General features: G+C 42.1%; 1 protein-coding gene across 1 annotated transcript in view; it reads right to left on the bottom strand.

Annotated features, from left to right (window-relative positions):
- Nucleotides 1-21,494, bottom strand: part of LOC144773341 (amine oxidase [flavin-containing] A-like) — a 667,192-nt gene that overhangs the window by 5,082 nt on the left and 640,616 nt on the right. Inside the window, exons 12-14 of the mRNA XM_078658306.1 lie at nt 17,913-18,010; nt 13,166-13,277; nt 10,491-10,553 (exon numbers count right to left, since the gene is read on the bottom strand). Coding sequence (XP_078514432.1) covers nt 10,491-10,553; nt 13,166-13,277; nt 17,913-18,010 — 273 coding nt within the window. The remainder of the gene's footprint in view (nt 1-10,490; nt 10,554-13,165; nt 13,278-17,912; nt 18,011-21,494) is intronic.

The following is a 21,494-nucleotide window of genomic DNA, read 5'->3' as shown; positions in this document are numbered from 1 at the left end:
TCAGGATTAAAGGGGAAGATTTTCCCCAACTTAAAACGCGCCACAGGGTGTGTTTGCACACGTCACCTCAGGCCCCGTCCCCTCCCTTCACCACTGTGTAAACGCGCCCTGTGGCCATTCTAAGTTGGGAGATTAAGTCCCCTTGAATCCTGAGGGTCCCTAGGGTCAAACTAGCCCACTAGGTACCTCCATTAAGTGCCACAGAGCTTTGTTGCAGAAAGGTGTAAAAAGGTGCATGGCCTCTGAACACCTGTCTGCAACGCAGCTCCCTGGCGCATACTAGAGATACCTGTTGGGCTATTTGGCCCTCAGGGACCCTCAGTATTGAAAGAGAATTAATTCCCCAACTTAGAATGTGCCACGGGCGTGTTTGCACAGCGGTGAAGGAAGGGGGCGTGGCCTGAGGTGACATGTGTGAAAACACGCCCTGTGGCGCGTTTTAAGTTAAAGAATTAATTCCTCCTCAATTCTGTGGGTCCCTGGGGACCAACTAGCCCACCAGGTACCTCCAGTATGCACCAGGGGGCTGCGTTGCAGAGAGGTGTTCAGAGGCCATGCCCTTTTTTACAGCACTCTGCAACGCAGCTCTGTGGCGCTTACTGGAGGTACCTGGTGAGCTAGTTAGCCCCCAGGGACCCTCAAGATTGATGAGGAATTAATTTCCCAACTTAAACGACGCCACAGGGTGTGTTTGCACCCATGTGAACTCAGGCCCCACCCCCTCCCTTCACCACTTTTCAAATGCGCCCGTGGCGCGTTTTAAGTTGGGTGAGTAACTCCTCTTGAATCCTGAGGGTCCCAGCGGTGCAACTAGCCCACCAGCTACCTCCACTATGCTCCACAGAGCTACGTTGCAGAGAAGTGTAAAAAGGGGCATGGCCTCAGAACACCTCTCTGCAACGCAGCCCCCTGGCGCATACTGGGGGGGCACGTTTGCAGAGTGCTGAAAGGCGGGGGCGTGGCCCCCCCACACAATTGAAAGAAGCCCCGGGGGTGGCAGTCCCCAGGGTTGGGGGGGGCCTGAGAGCTCCCGCACATAATTAAAAAAAGCCCCGGGGAGGTGGCCGGGGCCAATTACCGAAGAAGCGCGGGAGCCCGCACTTCGTTTTTTTTTTATCGGCAGGATGCGCGGATTTTGCCGATTAAAAAAAATATGTATTATTTTTGGGGGGCCTTGGGGTTCCTTGTGGGACCCCCTGAACAGGCCTAGGGGGTCAGGGTGTTTCTACCCTGCCCCCTTTTCGTGTTTTGCACGTTTTTTATTTAGGTTTCTTGTGGCTGCCAACATTTCCTGGTTTGGAGTGCTGACAGCCAATTAGCATACAGCTCGTGCTCGGCAGGGTGCGCGGATCCTGCGTGGCCATAGATATATATGCACTTTTAATTGTGATTTTCTCAGGAACTACAAAACGGATTTACACCATATAAGCAAAAGGCACGAGTCTGAACCAAGGACTACCTCTTTGCCAAGTTTGGTGTAATTCCGTTCAGCAATTCAGGCTGCAGCCGCGATGAATGGTTCCTATGGAAAATTGCATTGGGAAAACACGTTTTGGGGCCCCCCTTTTTCTCAGCCCCCGCTTGACAAATCACCCTGAGACTTTCAGGATAGGAGCGTACCGGAGCTGTCCATTAGTTTTGACAATTTTGCGAAGATTCGTCAACCGGCGCCAAAGTTAATGCAAATAGAATGTTGCAGATTTTCTATGGAAAATAAGTCCAAACTATAACTACCTACTGGCGACCGCCAGTAGGTGATATATATATTATATATATTATGAAATTAATAAGGATGTTTCAAATGTATTATCAAAAAGCTCACATTCCATCTATCAAAAGTTTTTCGTATAGATAAAGTAACATGCAATAATCTGATATTCATTGTCAGCTGTCTCATGGTTCACAATTATGTTTAAATGTTAAAATTTGTTGGTCAGCATGTGATAAGGAATAGTAGAAAAAGTACGTAAATGATATTAGTTAGTTTTTGGGCACTTGCCCTAACATGTGTTTATATTTTTAGGAAATGGAATCGATTTTAAAGCGCACTTGCACTTTACTTTGATTGATTACTCATCCATTGGCTCTATAATGTATAAGAGGAATATGAGGTTCCTAAAAACACAATATATGGTATTTAATGTGATATGGAACGTCCTTTCAATGCTGAATGAAACATTTTGTAACAAGTGTTAAAATGGCCACTGCAGTGTGTAAGAGCTTTACTATGATCTATATGTCCATTTACGCTGTTTACTACCACTTGTATGTATTTTAAGTAGTCCGCAATGGCGGCAAAAATATTCGTGATCAAGGGAGCTTGACTCCCGAAACGCGTTGATGTTAACCTTGAATTAAGAAGCCTGAAAATAAAATACCCTCTTTGGAGTGCCGGATGATTTCCTTCTTTATAAGCGTGGATTTCCAATTTTTGAATATATATATGTATATATATATATATATATATATATATATATATATATATATATATATATATATATATATATATATATACTCAATGAAAGATAAAAAAAAGTTTAAGGTTAGTTATAGTTAGTAAGTTTTATGTGGGGAGCAAATTATAACTTTCATTAATAACTCTAACTTTAGAAATTCTAATGTTTGTGTTGTTTAAGTCTCTTTTGTATAACATTTATAAATACATTTTTCCTAACTACAACCAATCTTTAACCTTTGTTTTTTCATTGAATTTCAATGTTTCTTTCTCTAAAATTGTCTTTCAAACCATAGAGTGGAGGGTGGAGTGTCGTAGAGTACAGTAGAATAGCGTCTCATAGAGTGGAGTGCAGTATAGTGAAATGGTGCGTCATAAAGTAGAGTGGAATAGAGTGGAGTGGCATAGAGTGCAGTGCCGCAGAGTGGAGTGTTGTAGAGCTTTGTGTCATAGAGTATCATGGCCTACATTGTTGTGGCATACAGTTTCGTGACATACAATGTCATAGTGTATTGTGGAGTGGCACGTCAGAGACTAGAGTGGAGTTGTGTGTCATAAAGTGACATGTCAGAGTATCTTAAAGAGGGGAGCATAGACTGGAGTGCCCAAGACTAGAATGGGATGTTGTAGAGTGGAGTGGCATGATGTACAGTAGATTGGCATGTTGCAGAGTGGAATGGTGTGGAGTGTTTTATTGTACCGTGTGGTGGCGTATAATAGAGTGGAGTGACGGGTCATAGATTTAAGTGGTGTGTTGTACAAAGGAGTACAGTGGAACAGCATAGAGTGGACTGGCGTAGAGTGGGAGTGTGGAACAGTGTCATGGCATAGAGTGTTATGGATAGAGTGCCATGGCGTAGAGTGAAATGGCATAGAGTGGAGTGGCATAGATTGGAGGGGCATAGAGTGGACTGGTGTACAGTGGAGTGGTGTAAGGGGGAGTGGTGTAAAGTGGAGTGGCATATTGTAGAAAAGAGTGACGTGTCATACAGTGGATGGCGTGGAGTGTCGTAGAGTGGAGTGCAGTTTCCTAGAGTGGAGTGGCGTGCCGTAAGTTTAGTTCAGCGGCGTGTCATAGAGTGGCATGTCATACAGTGTGTTAGAGTGTAGGGACATAGAGTGGACTTGCAAAGAGTGGAGTGGTATTTCTTAGAGTGGAGTGGCATGTTATAGAGTGGAATGAAGTGGGGTTCATGCAGTGAGATAGAGTGGATGGGCATAAAGTGGAGTAGAGTGTTGTAGAATGGAGTCGGGCAGCGTGAAGTGGTGGTCGTAGAATAAAGTGGGGGGGTGTGTCATAGAGTGAAGAATCGTAGAGTGTCTTAGAGGGGAATGGTGTTTAGTGGAGTGCCCTAGAATAGAGTGGCATGGTGCAGAGTGGAGTGGTGTGTCATACAGTGCAGTGGTGTGTTGTACAGTGCAGTATCTTGGACTGTCATTAAGTTGAGTGGCGTGTCGCACAGTACAGGGGAGTGATGTGTCAGGTGTCAAAAATTGGGGGGAGAAGTTCGCCCAACGGCTAGGGTGATCGACCTCAAATCTGGTGAACTGGGTTCGAGTCTCGGCAATGACGCTGAACATCCTGTGATTCTGGACAAATCACTTCCTACCTGGCTCCCCTCACTTTTGTCTTAATCTACCGCCCCCCCAACCTACCCCCTCATTTCTCCCCAATATCCAGACTCTTCTGGCTACCCTGGTAATTAATAACTCCTCGGTACTGGTCCTAGGGGACCTTAACTTCTGGCCTAGTGACCCTGCAGAAAGTCCCCAATCTAAGGAGTTTACCAATCTCATGAACAGTTTAAACTTCCTGCCACTGATTCATAGCCCCACCCACATCCATGGTCACACACTTGACCAAATCTGGTCACTGAATGTTCCATCTACACCCCCCACTATATCTCCATGCTCGTGGTCGGACCACTTTACCATCACGTTCTCTCTCGCACTGGCACCCACGGTCAAACTCCCGCTCCCCAAAAATATCTGGGTCCGGAAATGGGGCAAAACAGACATGCCTTCTCTCTGCTCAGCTTTGGCCAAAACCAATCCTGACGTGTCCGGCCTCCCAGCTACCTCTCAGCTGACTGCCATTAACCACTGGCTTACTGCGGTAGGCGACGAATTCGCTCCATTAAGGCGGCTCACAGTCAAACGGGCCCACGCAGCCAACCGCTGGTTTACACCGGACCTTAAGGCAATGAAACTAGCTGCAAGAAGGGCGAGCGAACCTGGAGAAGCACCTATAATCCCGTTCAAAAGGCAATTTACCTGTCTGTCCTACAAACCTACAAGAAGGGCATTCTAGAGGCAAAAACCGAATATTACACCAACAGGATATTGACAGCTGAGTCCCAACCAAAGGAAATTTTCTCCACCGTTCACGAATTAGCATCATCAAACAGAGCCACGGCCACCATTCCCCCTTCCCAGTCCCTCTGCGACTCGCTCAATGAGTTCTTTATAGATAAAGTGGTCAAAATTAAACTCAACATTCCCCAGCCCTCCCCCACTTTTGTCACTCCTTCCCCACCCATCACTACTGTCAAGCTAACCAATTTTCCACTATTAACTAATGACACTCTCCTTCCTCTTCTTCATCGGGTCAAATCTGGCTCCCCCCTGGACTTTGCTCCTGCCCGTATTCTCAATGTAATTTACTCAGCTTGTCCTACACCTCCCTTGACCCTTCTTAATGACTCACTTACACACGGTTCTGTCCCCAGTTCACACAAATCAGCGATTGTTATACCAATTCTAAAAAAATCCGACGCCGACTCATCTTCCCCCTCCAGTTACCGTCCCATTTCACTCCTGCCTTACCTTGCAAAAGTTCTCGAAACCCACATCACCACTACCCTGACCACCCACATTGAGGCAAATCATTGCCTCTCCCCTTGTCAACCAGGCTTTCGCCCCATGCACTCCACAGAGAAAGTGGTCATCTCAGTAATGGACAAATTGCGTGAGGGTATTGACACCAACCTTCCGCAAGCCCTGATACTCCTAGATCTGTCCGCCGCTTTTGACACGGTGGACCATTCCATCCTCCTCCACCGTGTCAGGGCGGCGGGCATAGAAGGCTTGGCCTTTTCATGGCTTGAGTCCTTTCTTGCTGGGAGAACTCAAGCGGTCCGTCTGGCTGGCTACGCTGCGGCCTCCCGCAAGGTGGAGTGCGGGGTCCCCCAGGGTTCTTCACTTTCCCCCCTTTTGTTTAACCTTTATATCTTCCCCCTCATTTTTATGTTACAGCAGCTGGAGGTCACCGTGTTTAACTACGCGGATGACCTCCAGCTAATCTTCAATCTAACCCACTCATCTTCATCTGCTCTGAACGTCCAGACAGTAATGACGTTCATTCATGATTGGATGAACTGCAACCACCTCAAACTCAACCCAGACAAGGCCGAGCTGGTTTTGACCGGAGGTGGTTGCAGTCCATGGTCCCCCTCCTTTTGGCCCCCTTCCCTGGGTGTTCCACCACTCCCTGTGCCCAAAGTAAAAACCCTGGGGATTCTCCTCAACTCCCAACTCACTGTCCATTCACAAGTTAGTTCCGTGGTTTCCTCTTGTTTTTTTTCCCTTAGAATAATTAGGAAAGTCTCCCGTTTTTTTTCTTCCCCTGCTCTGAAAGTAATTGTACTGGCCATGGTATTGTCTCGTATAGACTATGGCAACATAGTCTACAATGGGGCCCCTGCCTATGCGATCCATCGTTTGCAACTGGTGCAGAACCAGGCAGCTCGCCTGATCCACGGCTTGCCCAAATACCATCGGGTCACCCCATTGCTCAAAACACTGCACTGGCTCCCAATAAAAGAGCGCGCCCTCTTTAAACTTGGCTGCCTCACTTATCAGGCCAGATCGGGCACTGCTCCCGATTTCATCTGTTCTGCCATTAAGCCTTATCACCCTGGCAGAGAACTTCGCTCCGCCTATTCGTCCCTTCTTGCCATCCCCCGTTTTAAAAAACAGAAAGCGGGCGGATCGAGCTTTGCTGTATTGGCTCCCACCTTTTGGAACTCCCTCCCTGTTACTCTGCGCACTTCCCCGTCGTATCTGTTGTTTCGGAAGAATCTCAAAACCTTCCTCTTCACGCAAGCCTACCTGACCTAGATCCCTTCTGTTGTTGCCGCCCATTGTCCACCACTAGCGCCATGAAACCGCCTGGTAAACGCGCGCTGTATAAATGTTTTTAAATTCAAATTCAAAATTCAAATTAATCTCCCCGTGCCTAACAAAAAATGAATGTGACCTCATGTAATGCAACTGGTGCTATGTAAAGCGCTCTGATACCCGATTCGGGTCACGTTCGCACTAAATAATACTCTGTAAAAAAAAGAGATTCTTAGAGTGATGTAGAAGTGGTGCAGAATGGACTGGCATGCCATAGAGTGGAGTGGCATATAGTAGAGTGGAGTGGTGTGTCATACAGTGGAGTACGAGTCATATAGTGGAGTGGCATGTCCTGGTGTGCTATGGCATAGAGTGGTGTGTCATAGACTGGAGTGGATTGTCGTAAAGTGGGATGTCAGACTGGTGTGGTGTGTCATAGAGTGTCTTTGCTCATATTTAAATATTTTTTTAGATTTCAATAGATACTGAGGAGTGGAGTGGCATGTCGTAGAGTGGAGTGGTGTGTCATAGAGTGGTGTATCGTAGAGTGTCTTAGAGTTGAGGGACGTAGAGTAGAGTGGCATAGAGTGGAGTGGCATAGAATGGAGTGGCACTTTGTAGAACAAAGTGGTATCTCGCTGAGTAGAGTGTCGTAGAGTGTAGTGGAGTGTCGTAGAGTGGAGTGGAGTGCTGTAGAGTGGAGATGCGTGTAAGAGTGGAATGGAGTGGCCTGTCATAGAGGCAAGTGGAGTGGTGTATCATAAAGTGCCATAGAGTGGAGGAGCATACAGTGGACTACAGTATTGTAGAGTAGAGTGGTGTGTCGTAGAGAACCCAGGAGTGGCATATCATACAGTGTCTTAGAGTGGAGTGGCATAGAGCAAAGTGCCATGTCATAGAGTGGAGTGCTTTGCTGTACAGTGCAATGGCGTGAAGTGTCGTAGAGTTAAGTTGTGTGTTGTACAGTGGAGTGGCATGTAATACAGTGGAGTGGAGTGGTGTTTCCTGGATTTTTAGTTTTAATTTTTTTATTTTTTTATTTAAATAGGTACCTACATAGTTTCCAGGGAGAACTGCAGTCCTTAGTAAACATTGTTTTAGATATATAAAACACTAAAATACTTTTCCCTACCTATAGAAACTTTGCTAAAGTTCCTAATTTCTTCTGATTGATTAACAAACCAGTAATAGCTAAATTAAAAGTTCAAACCCAGAACAAAGTCAAAGTGTGGTCTAAAGACTATGGCTGCATTTATAGTTTGGAGAGGGTTTAATTAGTCAGTAATATTTAGTTTTGTCATCGCTATGTGTCGCTTTATACCATAAAATTACTGCAGTATACTGTGACCCAATATACCACTAAGTGTTTTTCCCTTATTACTTAAAAACGACTGAACCAATTTACTTCAAATAACAAAAAGGGCCCTTCCGCACCATAATCTATATTCCTGCTAAATATCATGAACATCTGCTCAGCCATTTTGCTACTATGTCCGTCTAAAAACTCTATGGAAAATGTATTGGTGGAAAAATGTGTTTTGGGAACTCACCCCATTTTTCTTTGCACCCCAACTAATCACCACAAAACTTAGCATCTTTGACCAATGTAGAAAAAAGAATAGGTCTGAAAAGTTGCAAAGTTATTACCAATCACAAATCCAAGGAGTTCCTATTTCTGTGAATCCTAATCATAACTACAATGTAGTTACCTCTACTCTGTAATACATTCATATGTATATATAAACTCTCTCATAGTCCCTTTTACCTTAACTCCTTATCTCCGTTTCTTCTTTTATTTCTACCCATCCTAAACCCTGAAAACACCCCTAATGTCCCTAAACCCTAAAAATCCTTTACCTCCTGTTACCTCTGCCCACCCATGAACCTTAAAAGAACCCTTATCTCTCTGCATATCTATCCGCTCCTCAACCCTAAAATCTTACCTCCCTAAACCTTTCTTTACCTGCACATCAATGCTAAGAAGCCCATTCCTTAACCCTCAAATAACCCCTCTTTTTTTAAGTGACATTAAAAATATGTCAGACAAAAAGACTTCTCTGCATGGTAAAGTACTGCGTTGTAAACAGGCCCCAAAAAAGGCACACGTAGTACTTACCTGCATTGTACCAACCTGCGCTGTCCCGTTCAGCGCTGTAAAGATTGCGTTACATATTTTCCCTCCAATAGTCTTACAGTGGAATTATACTATACTGGGGAGTCCTTTTGCCTTAATACAGTCTACTGTTTCATAGGAGAATATTCTGTAGAATTGCATCCTTTCACAATGTTAGCAAAAATAACATTCAGTCGGATTTCCTGTTATAGAAGTGCATTTGGCAAAGGGCATCAGTGTGAACATGTGCCCCATTTCCAGCAAACGCCATACAAAAACAGAGCAACTGAGTAGCTCTAGATATACAAAGAATTCTTGGCAAACAATTCAGGATTGTGCCTCTGGAGACATGTGGGAAGGGTTCTTAAATTCCTTGATAATAAAGCAATTCAAACATTTTTCTCTCTGGTCCTGTGGAGTTTGAGTTAAAGAACAATAGTCATTTTCAGATGATATTTGAGAATTAGGGCAAAACAGTCTTCTGACTACTATAGGATCTGGGATTTTCTTTTCTTTGTTATGCGGGAAGATATATAGGCTGCACCATTGTTTAGCATTTTACCCCATCCTTTGCATTCAATGACAGATGTATAAAGGATATTGGCACTAACTGGCCAGTGTAATAAGCACTGCAGAGCCAAAAGATTGTAAGTTTCCATGGTGAAGGGTGGGAAATAAAGAAGCAGATTGAGGAAATAAAGGGGAAAAGTGTGAGCAATACAAGAAAGGAAAGAGGGAAAAGAAAGCAAAGTAGGGAAGAGGGGGAAGAAGGAGATGATGAAAGGAAAGGGAAGACAGGAAGATGGCTAAGAGGGGAAGAAATGACCTGTGTATATATGCCTGCATTCTGTGATTGCATGTGTGTTGGCTGTGGTGTGTAAGTCATGGGTGCGTGTCTGTGTCATGTCTGCAAGTGCATTTTCTTTTTCACGTGATATCAGAGGTAGTCGGGCCCCTGTGATGTAGGCAGTGCCAGCGGCGGCCGACACGGATCCGAGGTAGGGGGTTGGGTGGGTTTCGTTCATGTGTCTCTCCTTCGTAGTACTCCCTCGCTCGGCCACAGGAAGCACACCCAGGCTCCCCGTCAGCCAATCACAATGCTGCCTCAGCAGCACTGTGATTGGTCTGAGCACCGTGTTTTGGTGCTCGGACGCTGACTGGAGGCCTGGGCATGTTAGCCACGTAGGCTCCAAGGGGGCTGGCCAAGCAGTCATTGCACACTTAGGAGGGTGCTGCCTACCACTCCTCCTCTTCCCCCGCCCCATCACGTAAAGCTGCGTAAGTAGGAGAAAATAAAATTTTAATAACGCATTATTATCATTTTAATTTCCCTTTGTTTCACAGGAAAAAAGCAGTGGGGCGACTATACTATGTCGTAGCAGGGGAGCCGCCACTGCGCAGTGCCAAGACGTAGGGCCTTATTTACAGTTTGGAATACGGGTACTCCATCACAAGTATGCTGGATATCCCGTCCATTGTACTACAAGTGCATTAAAGCCTATGTCACTTATAATAGGACAGACAGGATATCTGCCACATTTTGTATGCCGTCTTCCAAACCCTAAATCATTTCCCTTTATACCTATTTAGAACTGTGTAACAAGCACAGCGAGACTTAAGCCCCTTGTATATCTTTTGGGGAAATAGTGATTTCAAATATGTGAGATGTGTTCCATTAGGCATACACTGTCACATGTGATGCTCATTACTGGCCAGTAGTATTTCACTACTAAAATTCGACTTGTGCACTGCTGTACTTCATTGTGACATAAGTGGTTTAATATCATATGAAGGGATACGTACCATTGACTCTGGTTCTGGTTTCCAGATTTCCCCCTTCGAAATTTTCCCCATGCTGCACAGTATCTGAAATAATATGTTAAGTAGTTAGACATGACGGTAACCGTTTAAAAAACATATGTTGCACCGTAATTTACTCGGAAAAACGAAAGCTCTATTACATCCAAACTTTGGAGCAATATAATATTACACAAAAACTGAGTTCGCAATTAGCAGCATTCTGTATTATTTTGCTGTGGAAATTTGAAATACCCTCTTTAAAATATAAAGCATGCTGATGAATCTTATGAATGAATGGAAAATATATATTTTTTGGGTTCAAATCTAGGAATAATTTTCAATTGGAAATATACTGTTAGGTTATTCATTTATTATCCATTTTCCTAATATTGCAACTGCCGTAACATGGCATAATTATTAAGTCGAATTTGATTTCAGACTAAAAAGTGATTTTGAGGCTTAATATAGTGGAGATTAGATTGATTTTTGTCAAGATATTGCCCACTACTATAAATGTATGCTTAGGTATTTATCTTCATCGTTTTACATGTGATATACCATGTGCTCAGTAATTATCTAATTTGGGATGTATAGAATGGACGAATATTGAATTATGGCTATAACCCTTAGCCGGGCTTTGGTTCTCTGATTCCGCTGTGCTATGCAACTTATATCTCTACAATATGAAACTGCTTTGTGTTGATAGATGAGTTTGTAGCTATCAGCCCCCTCTTTTGGGATTTTTAATATTGTATCAGGCTTCTAATTATTTTTTTATTCAGGTCTATTTCTATTAGCATTCAAATTTGTATTTTAAATAATTAAATTATTGTTCCTAGATACTCGTCAGATCTGGAAGAGCATACAATTTAATAGAATGTTGTTTTTTTTTGTAGTGAATGCAGTGGTTTGCACTGTTCTTATCATCCTGATATAGTGAGATTAATTATTCAATTTTGGTTGCAGTTAAACCTCTTTAGATGTTATAAAACTTGAAATTTTCAATACTATGGGCCAGATGTGTGACAGTATTATGCATTCGCAAATGGTGCAAATCCCAAAATTCGGCCGTTTGCGAATGCAAAATGGCCTTTCCTTATGTATGAAAAGGCTTTGCATTCGCAATTTAGGTAATCGCAATTTTTTTAAATTACCTAAATTGCGAATGCAAAAAGGGAATCACAATTTGCGATTCCCTAATGCACATGTAAGAAGCCTTTCATAAATGCACAGTTCAATTCACTTCAAGTTGATGGTAACCATGTGCAAAATTTAAAAAAAGAACAGAAAGCATTTTTAAAAGTGCCATGTTGAGCACAAATGCCCCTCGGGCCTGTGTGTGTGGACTACCTGTGCACAATTTAAATTTTGGGGGTTCTTCAGGGGGCCTTAGGCTCCCAGGCACCCTTAGCTTTGCATTCACTAATTTGCGATTACCAATTAGGTAATCGCGAATTAGCTAATTCAAAACAATTCGCACCTATGGGCCTTTTAGCCATTAGGAACGAATGGAGTCATATTACCTATTACGATTCACTATTTACCAAACCGTGATTAGGTAACATTAAGGAATCGTAAAATCTTTTGCGATTCCTACATTGCATTTTCAGATTCCCAAATAGAGATTCAGTAAAAATTGCTGTTTGGGAATCGCAAAACGCTCTTTTGAATGATACATCTGGCCTTACATTTGTTAGCCCCTTCGCCACGGCACAAATTCTGCCCTAGTGCGGGGGTGAGCGCGGCCCTTCCGTGCTCGTGAAGGAACCACTCCGTCATGAGACACAGGTGGCATGTGCTCATGATGGCGTGGTCCGTCATGACCACGCCCGCTCATCAATTCGCACGCACAGGCGGGGAATCAGTGCCACGTGGGTGGAGCAGCCGCAGCAGGACGGAACCACGCCGTCATGAGCACATGCCGCCCATGTCTCATAACGGTGTGGTTCCGTCCCGAGCACGGAAGAGGTTAACAGTCCTCAGAAGCAGCATTTTGTGGCGAAACATATGTCAGCTGTTTGGCTGCTACTGAAACAAGTAGTGATGATGTGTTCCAAAGAAATGTATTCAATAAAAATCAAAATAATGATGACAGAATCCAGGAAAATTGGTGTTCTTTACCTCTTTATGAAACTGCACAGATTTAGGGATTAAGGTGAGAAGCTGGGGAGAGCTCATTGTGTGTTCACCCTGCTTTGCGCCCAGGCTGGGTTAGGCCTCACCATGAAAATAGGTCCAATGAGATTTTGTCATACCCATCCCTCCTTATGCCAGGTGAATTGTCTCAGAGACTTTTGGGCTACAGAGTTCCCAGCAAAGAGGTCTTTGCATTGACAGGTGCTGGTGCATACAGAGCAGGCTAGTGTGATGTTGGTGCTTCCACCAGTAGGATGGTTTGCATTTGTGATTTTTGAGAAGTAGAATTCTTGGCAAGCGGCTTCGCTCAGTGACCGAACTAGTAAAACATTTATTAGCATCTCATTCACACTCACACTTTAATTTCACAGAGTAGCCATACTCGACGTCTGGTTGCTTGTTGTTCTGCAGGTATTACATTTTCTGCCAAATCTCTTTGAAAATGACATTGCCATAGATGAAGTAGAGGTAAATATTGCATGCTAGAGCAAATGAATTTTTAAAAGTCAACTCCATTTTGAGCACTTGTCATATTTTAGTACCTCTCTAGCTGCTCTTTCTCCGGCTTGAACTGCGCCCTCCATGTAGCCACTCCACTGCGTCGCTGTTTCTGTTCCAGCAAAGTATATTCGGCCAACGGGCTCTCGAATTACCCTTTAAAACAATGTGTCAATGTCAAAAAAGGGAAAGCATTGCTTTTAGGAATATATTGCACATCGTCACATTTTTTATGAGTATCCCATGTGCTTTTTAGTACAAACATTTGTAGTGAGATTTTAAAGAAAGGAGCATGTACCAGAAAGACACGAAGAAAACAGAAGTACATGTACAAAGAACGTAAAATAAGGTACAATTGTCACTACTGAAACAAATTTAGAACACAGCCATAAATATAAACAAACCCGATCTGAACTATATTGGGGACAAGAAAAGTCGGTAAGGGAAAATACAAAAAAACTGGCAGGTGTGATGTCCTTGAAGGAAGTTCTGTGTAGAATGTATTAAAAAATTACAAACAAGTTCAAACTGATAAAATTGCATTTTAGAATCAAAATCTTAATTTTTAAAAACGGTGGCATACCGCTGTTACATATGAATGTATGGATTAGGAGTTTTTTTTATTTGCTAAGAAGTTCGTCACTCTTTGACACATTTCTATTATATTTAATGCACAATATGCACATTAAGATTTGTATTGGTAAGTCAATATTCGTGCGGATCGGCCACTCAGAAAGTGGAGTCAAAGTTAAAGAGCTGTCATAGGAATTTTAATCTCCTCAAATAAACAGAATTACACCTAATTTGTTATGAAGCAAAAACTTTAGTTTAAATTGGTAGAAAACAGATTTTGAAATATTAGGTTTGGGAAAAGATATAGCGGGGTGCTTCAACTCCTCAAAGTTATGTTTCCATACACTTGCTATTCGTGGCTCCAGATCTGAAGAGGGCACAAGAATGACATTGAAACAATTAATACATTTGATAAAGTAAGTCCACAGTGTCGTGCATGGACAGAGGCTCTGTGCAGGTGGCGCTGTAGTTATGGAGGCAAGGTGCAGGACCCAGCCAAAGGCTAGAAGGCTAGACACGACACCCAGAGCACAAAACTCACGGCCAAAGATTCCAAAACTACGTTCACTAGATGCATTGTCCATCCAACGGCTACACCGTGTGCGCATATCCCATGTGCAGTGTCAAAGGCTGTGCACAGGGGAATCAGGGGAAATAGAGAAGACGAAAGACCCTGCTTCAAGTACATGTTGCACATCACTGAAGGGTATGCGTAGCATGTTTGGGTGGTATAGATCTTGGCATAGGGTGTGGCCAAACATTAAGCCTTGTTCCCAGTGTCCATTGTGCGTGGCAGAAGGCCTAAACAGTGGGTTCTATGGACTCAGGTAGCACCTAATCAAATGTCAGGCCCTGCACCCAGAACCAGCTGAGCACAGCTGAAGGATGTACACAGCAGAGACAGTGGGTGTTGTGGCTGGGCATACGAAAAGGACAAAAGGCATGCCCTGTGCCCACAACCAAGAGTACTTAGCCAAAGGCCATGTTCAGTGGCTCTGTGCTTTGGCAAGTGAGAAACGAATATATGACGTTACAACGAATTCCGTTGCAACGCATGCCTTTACCACGCATGCGTTACAACGGAATTCGTTTACCACGCATTACATTTACCACAATTACTAGCATGGTGACGTCATACGTCGTTAAGAGAAAGCGGAAGTTTATTTTCCGTTTTCTCTTAAACGACGCTGATACCCGACATGACTTCAGGTGAGTTTCTTTTTTGGGGGGGAGACCCCCCAAGCCCCCCTTTTTTTTTTTTTTTTACTTTACTACATATACCTTTACTACAAACCTCGTAGTAAAGGTATGCGTGGTAAAGGCTTTCGTGTTAACCACGCATGCGTTGTACTGCATGCGTGGTTAACGATTTCGTTGTAAAGGCTTCGTTGTAATGGCCGTTTCCCGTGAGAAACGTATACCATTAAATAAGGTCACCATACAGAAAAATGCATTTCACAAGGTTATGATTAGGTATTCAGAAGGCAAATAACATTTGTGAGAAAAAAATACATTTCCTAACAAAACATCGGTAGAAAGAATGTTATGGTTCTGGCTCAAAACGTTATAAAGGACATTTACCAGTGATACTGAACCAATACAATCACAACTGTTCCAATGCTCTCTACTCATTTCTTCACCTACTACAGTGAACTCTGGGCAAAGCTGAACCCCATGGCAACACAGCCAATGCACATATTGGAGTAGATGTAATTGCAGTGTATGTCTGATAGACTGAGCCTCCACCCAAAATGGCCTAAGGTCATGCTGATCACACTATGGATAGGGCTGTTGACTGGCTGCCCTGGCCAAATAAAACCCCATCCTACACCCAAAGCACACCAGTTACTGTTGAAGTCAGTTCTTACACACACCAGCAACCTTTCACACTCATTGAAAGTGCATTGGGAGATGAACTGGTGAATTTCACAGTTTTTAGTTTTTACAGCAGAATCCCTTTAATTGAAGTTATTCAGGCAATATATTAATGCCAATAACCTAAGGATGGAAAGTGAGGCCTCTGCAATACCATTATACATACGAAGATTCCACCCCTCTTCAATATTTAAAATATTCAGAGTAAATTGTTATGACCCACTAGAAGGGCAGCCAACAATTATTAATCTATGTAGGTGTTTTTTAGAGGACAACCATCTTGCTTCACAGCAACTTGATCAGGCCTTGTAGACTGAGAAAGTGGCAGGTTTTAACCAGCCATGAAAGGCCCATGGAATTGGCAATAGAGGGTCGAAAGATCATAAGGTCAAACCGTGCTTTTGGCATAAACCTCTTTTTTTATGGGATTACCGGTTAAGAGTCCTCTCAGAGATGTGGTGTGGTGAGCAGTGGAGGGAGTGTGCTTAGTGGAACTGTATGTATTGAGTCTCGACCAAGAAGGGCAAGTACATTAGGATCCCCTCAGGAGTAAAATGAACACTGCGGGCATATTTACAAGCCCCTATAGCCATCACAATGTCACTTTTCTCGACTTTGTGGTGGCAACAGGGGCTTTGCCTTATTCACAAGGTGGGGTTAAGCCACATAACATGGCTTAACATCGCCTTTTGAATGAGGCACCCTTTCACACTATATTTAGCGTGAAAGGGGCGGGCAATGGGTGTCGTGGAGGGCGTTCCACCGCAACACGCCTTGATTTTCACACTGCCCCATATTTACAAGGGTGGCGTAAATATGGGGCAGCACCAAAATTAAGACCAGGGAAAACCTGGTCTTCCCATGGCTCAATGAGGAAAAATGTATAATTTCTCCTCGTTTCTGCTGTTTCAATGTGTGCTGCATTGTGTGGCACACAAAGAAATAGCAAAACGCCATTGATTGTTTATGTGCCATTCATTAAAAATAAAAATAACGTTTTGCAACTTCTATGTGTGCTCCATTAAGCAGCACTCATAGAAATTTCAAAACGCCATTTCAGATTGTTTATGTGCAGGAAGGGACACCTTACTGCACATAAACAACCATTCCCAAAACTTGAAGAGTGCCAAACAGTTATGACTGTGAAAGTACTTGCTTACTTACTACAGTAATGAACACTAGTAGAATATTTAGAGGGTTGCCTTAATAACTGGTCCCAATCAGTTTACTGTAGTTGTTGCTACTCAATTTAAAAGTTATATACATTTCAGAGACCTCCGGGCAGAGTATCTGCCTCTTCTATATTTTCTGTTGGGAGATTTCTGCGCTGGTGGAGATTTCCAACAATATATAAGTGCAATAACTTAGTAACAAGTGTGGGAGTGACTGAGGGTGGGTGGGGAGAAATTGGAAATAATTACTAAAATAGGTGGGGTTGAAAAAAAGTGAACAAGTGGTTTATGGGGGGACATGCTAATGCAAAGACATACCCACTTAAGAGTAAGAACATTACAATTCACAAAAATATACATTTGAATCTATTACATTATATTTATTCCATGGCTGGGCTTGAGTATTTTCATGTGTGTTTTGTCAGTAAAACAGGTTTAAATGTACCCCAGCCCAGCCTAGGAGTAAATTAAGTGCCACACATGGCTAATTACTCATGCTGCAACACCCTTAAATAGAAATCAATGGAGACAGGAACTAACACTAACACGTAGGGAAACAGATGAAATAAAATATAAAACATAGCATTTTAACTAAAACTTTAATTAAATTAACATCAATTTGAATAAGGTTTTAAAATTTAAAAAATCCAATTGTTATTTTAATATACATAACAAGTTAATATACTATATTTTAATAACAACACATGAAATAATACATAGCTTGCATCCAAGTCTGTGACACATCCAACACAAATAATACTGCATGGGGTAGGGAGGAAAAATTAACAATCTAAATTAACAATCTAATTTATTTATTTAATTAGAAAATAAGTATAATGTCTTCATATGTAATTTTAGTGATGGAGTGTTGTCTCTTGTCACTGTGGTAATCCTAGGTAAATAGGAGTGAGAGAAATGTGTTCAATTGATGTTAATTACAAAATATATATGTTTTATTATTTAAAATGTGAAAAATTACTAACAGTAACTTTTCACTCATAAAATCAGTCACAGGAGTGTTCATCTATGTGAAAATCTAGACACAGAAATAGTAAATTCCAGCGGCGAGTAGATTTACACCTAGGTGTAGGTGTAACTCCACATGTGAGGAGATGTACACATACAAATTTCCCTTAGTGAATAGGGCCCAATGAAATCTAAATCAGCATACCTTCCAAACTGAGTCATGATTCCTGGTGGAAAGTAACAAGTGTAACATCCACCTGAATACTGCTCCTCACACCAGTCCTTCTCTTCATAGTGTACTGGCTGCAAAACAAAGTTTCAAGAAGTCATTGCAACATGAATGTATGACTACTGCAGTACAGCATACCACTAACAACAATGGGGACACGTAGATGATCTCCTAATATGCTATGACTCCTTCACAAAACAGACCATTTTACTGACATTTCTCTAAGAAGCAATGGCTATAGATGAACATTTTTATCGATGAGCATGTCTGTCCTTTTAGTGTTGTCTATTGCCCTCAGCATCAGAGAAATTCAGTGTGATTCTTCCAGGAAGCAGCATTATTACGCCATTGTAGCTTTCAGCACAATTGATCCTATCATGTGTATGTTTGTTGATATGCCCTAACACATAATGTGATGAAAAAAACATTTCATGACATATGGAGTGTGCATGTTCACCAATTCAGCTCCTGCTTACTAAATATTGTGGTCCTGGGTGCCTCGAGTGTTTTATCGTATTTGTTTGTGTTTTCACCAGGATCAGAATTCAAATATGGTATGGGTCAAGGTATTCTCAGAGGATACACAGTGTCAGCATTTTTGATCATTTCATTAGTTGGCTTTGCCTACTTGGACCAGGACACACAGGTAAACAGGAAATTGTAAATGCCGTGATGCAACTTGAATCTGGATGATATGGCTCTTTAAAACACAAATAAACTGCGGGCAAGGTGCTAAGCGAAAACCATATGCACTTTATACCTAGTTGAAGAGAGAACATTAGAGGAAATGATCTGTATTATTTATTGATCTTGGGTATGATTAAAGGAAGTCATATCAGTGACTCTCCAAAATTCAAACATTATTTTTCTGGTAAGCGCTTTGTCACTGTGTAATGGGATTAAGGACTTCAAGACGGTGAGAAGACTCAACTCATGAAGGGTCATAAACACACATAGAACAGGATGGCTGCAGTGTTATTATCCTAAAGTTTCAAAAACTAGAGTTACTCCTCTGCCAAACATGGAAAATAATCTTGTGAGCCTTTATCTGGAAAGGACCTGGCTGAAATCAAGGCAATGATGTTCGTTTGAAATGACATGGGGCAAATCCCTGTCCTACGACTGGTCAGGTAACCCCATAATTTGTAAGGGTCTCACCGAGCAGAGCAGGAAATGATCTATAATCACCACACTTGGTAAATACAGATACTCCACTGTGTGGTGCATTGCAGTAGTTACCAGACATTTTGTGTTCCAGAGGTCAGATCTGTAGTTTATTATATTGGCGTGCAAACGCCTGTTAATGCAAATTTCAGGAAATTTGTGAGACCTTGAAATGAAGGACAACGTAGAATCATGTTGACCATTGAGAAATAGTTTGATATCGTTGTTTTGCTTTTAATTAGATGTAGAAGGAACTAGTTCTTTTACTGAAGAAATTGTGGTCACCGTTGATAATTTGCTAGCTCATTGTTGCACCACAGGCCAATTGAAGACATCCAATATATCATATGTTTATATTTGTAAATATAGGTTTGAGCGGAATAGCATCACGGGGCCAGAACTAGAATACGTAAAAGACAGACGGTCAACAGCGCATTTACATGCAGGATCATCCAGGGCAAATGCCTCTAATGAAGACTTTTTCAAATTGGGATTTTAAAAATGACGTTAACATGCGCAAAGTTGCCAACATATTCCTTTTTATGGTCTGGCCTGACAGTGCAAGCTGTATCCAGACAATTATGTGAGAACACCAGGAGAGAGGCTTTAGCTGTGCCTACATGTTGGAAGCCAGGAGTACATGTTTTGCTTGGACAGAATTTGTGTGCTTCCACAAAAAAGTGCTTGATCTCTGCACAGCTGTGATCATTTTCTTTATTTATCCAACTGCCTGAGGTTGAACTTTCCGGGGCACACACACACATGCTATTAAATTGTCTTAGATAAGTAGATAATGTTCAGTGTTTTTCTCTGGCAGCAGCACAGATGGAAGGAGGGCAGTCATTAACTGCTACTGAGTTTTAGGTCTGGCTTGACAGTGCAACTGTCACCTGACCATTTAACCTACAACAATATAATTTTACAGTTCTCTGCTTCTACAAAAATACATAGCCATTCCCACGCTATCTACTCGTAATATTGCACATGATCACCAAACATTTTTTTAAACCCAGACCTAATGGCATTGCCAATGCTTGTTGAAGTTGACAGTGCTGATGTAATGCCAGCACTTACTAAACATGCTTTGAGCATGGTCAATGCACTTTCAGCATTTATCTAAATAGGCATATACATGCTTTCAAAAAGTTTGGAGTTTGCAGGAAAATTGTTAAACGTATTTAATTTAACAAAATGGCTGGTTGAATCGACACTTTTCAGTAAAACAGTAAATAAATCTAAGAAACAAGTAACACAAATAGCTCCAAAGGCAAAAAGTCTGGCTTTCTTCTAAGTGAAAGTTACTGTTTGTCAGGTTTGTGTGATTGGTTGTGGGTTGTGTGGAAAAGGGAGAGTGGATGAATCTAAGAATGAGGCAATAGGTGAACATGTAGATAAATGGATGGACGACTACATATATGGAATGATGAATTGGTGAGTTATGGCATTGATGACTAAAGGAGCTCATGGATGCTACTCAGAAGCCAAAGAGCCACATTTAACATCGTTAAACACACATTGACAGGTTAGTATCTTTACAAAAGTGTATTTTCCTGTATACTTTTTTTCTCTGCATTATCTAACACAACAACATAAATTGAGAGGAGTACACTACTTTTGGATCCATAGCATACCTTCATCAGATATCTTGGTGTTGTGTGTCTTGCCAGATTAAATGCTTTATAATGCACAATTGCTGGTAGCAGAGGCAACTTTTCACCATGATATTTCTGATTTGAATGAAGACTCTCACCCCAAAACAATAGTAGATGTTGAACTAAATAAGAGCTGCCTTGCAGACATGCCTTACTCCATGTTTTTAAGATTAGGGCTACCCTGGCATTGATTACACTTTAAAAAAGAGTTTGACTCTTACTTGGGTGAAATTCATAAAACTACTGTACAAATGAAATGGTAATTTTCGGCAATGGTCATGGGAAAACGCCATAGGTCGTACTTGACATTTACATTCACAAAATGCCTGAAGGGCTGAAGAATCTAGTCTGATCAACATGTAAATGGCATTTACAATAACCAATGAATGAGGGATTGTTGTTTAAAGTGCATGGGGTGGAAAGGGAATCAAGCATTGCATCTTTAATGGGCCTGTTCTTGTAAAGTGATTTAATGCTGTGCAGTTAGTTGACAAATCAATGCCTACATTCGCTTGTGCTGGACAGGATATTTCTAGAGTGTTTGGTAGTAGTTTACATACCAATCTACTAGATGGGGCCAGAGTACAGCCCCTGTCCTTTTTTATACCTATTTTGCCTCTGTGCAGCAGCAGCAGTTCCTCCTTTAGGGCTGAGGAGTGTCACTCCACTAAATAAAATGCTGCAGAGTCTAAAAATAAGATGGCAATAAAGGTAATTTATTACCATTTAATTTTTTCCCGAC

This window comes from Lissotriton helveticus, chromosome 8 (genome assembly GCF_964261635.1).
Source record: "Lissotriton helveticus chromosome 8, aLisHel1.1, whole genome shotgun sequence".
Classification (NCBI taxonomy): Eukaryota; Metazoa; Chordata; class Amphibia; order Caudata; family Salamandridae; genus Lissotriton; species Lissotriton helveticus.
Note: the sequence above shows the minus strand (reverse complement) of the source record. Positions and strands in the feature narration are given on the sequence as shown.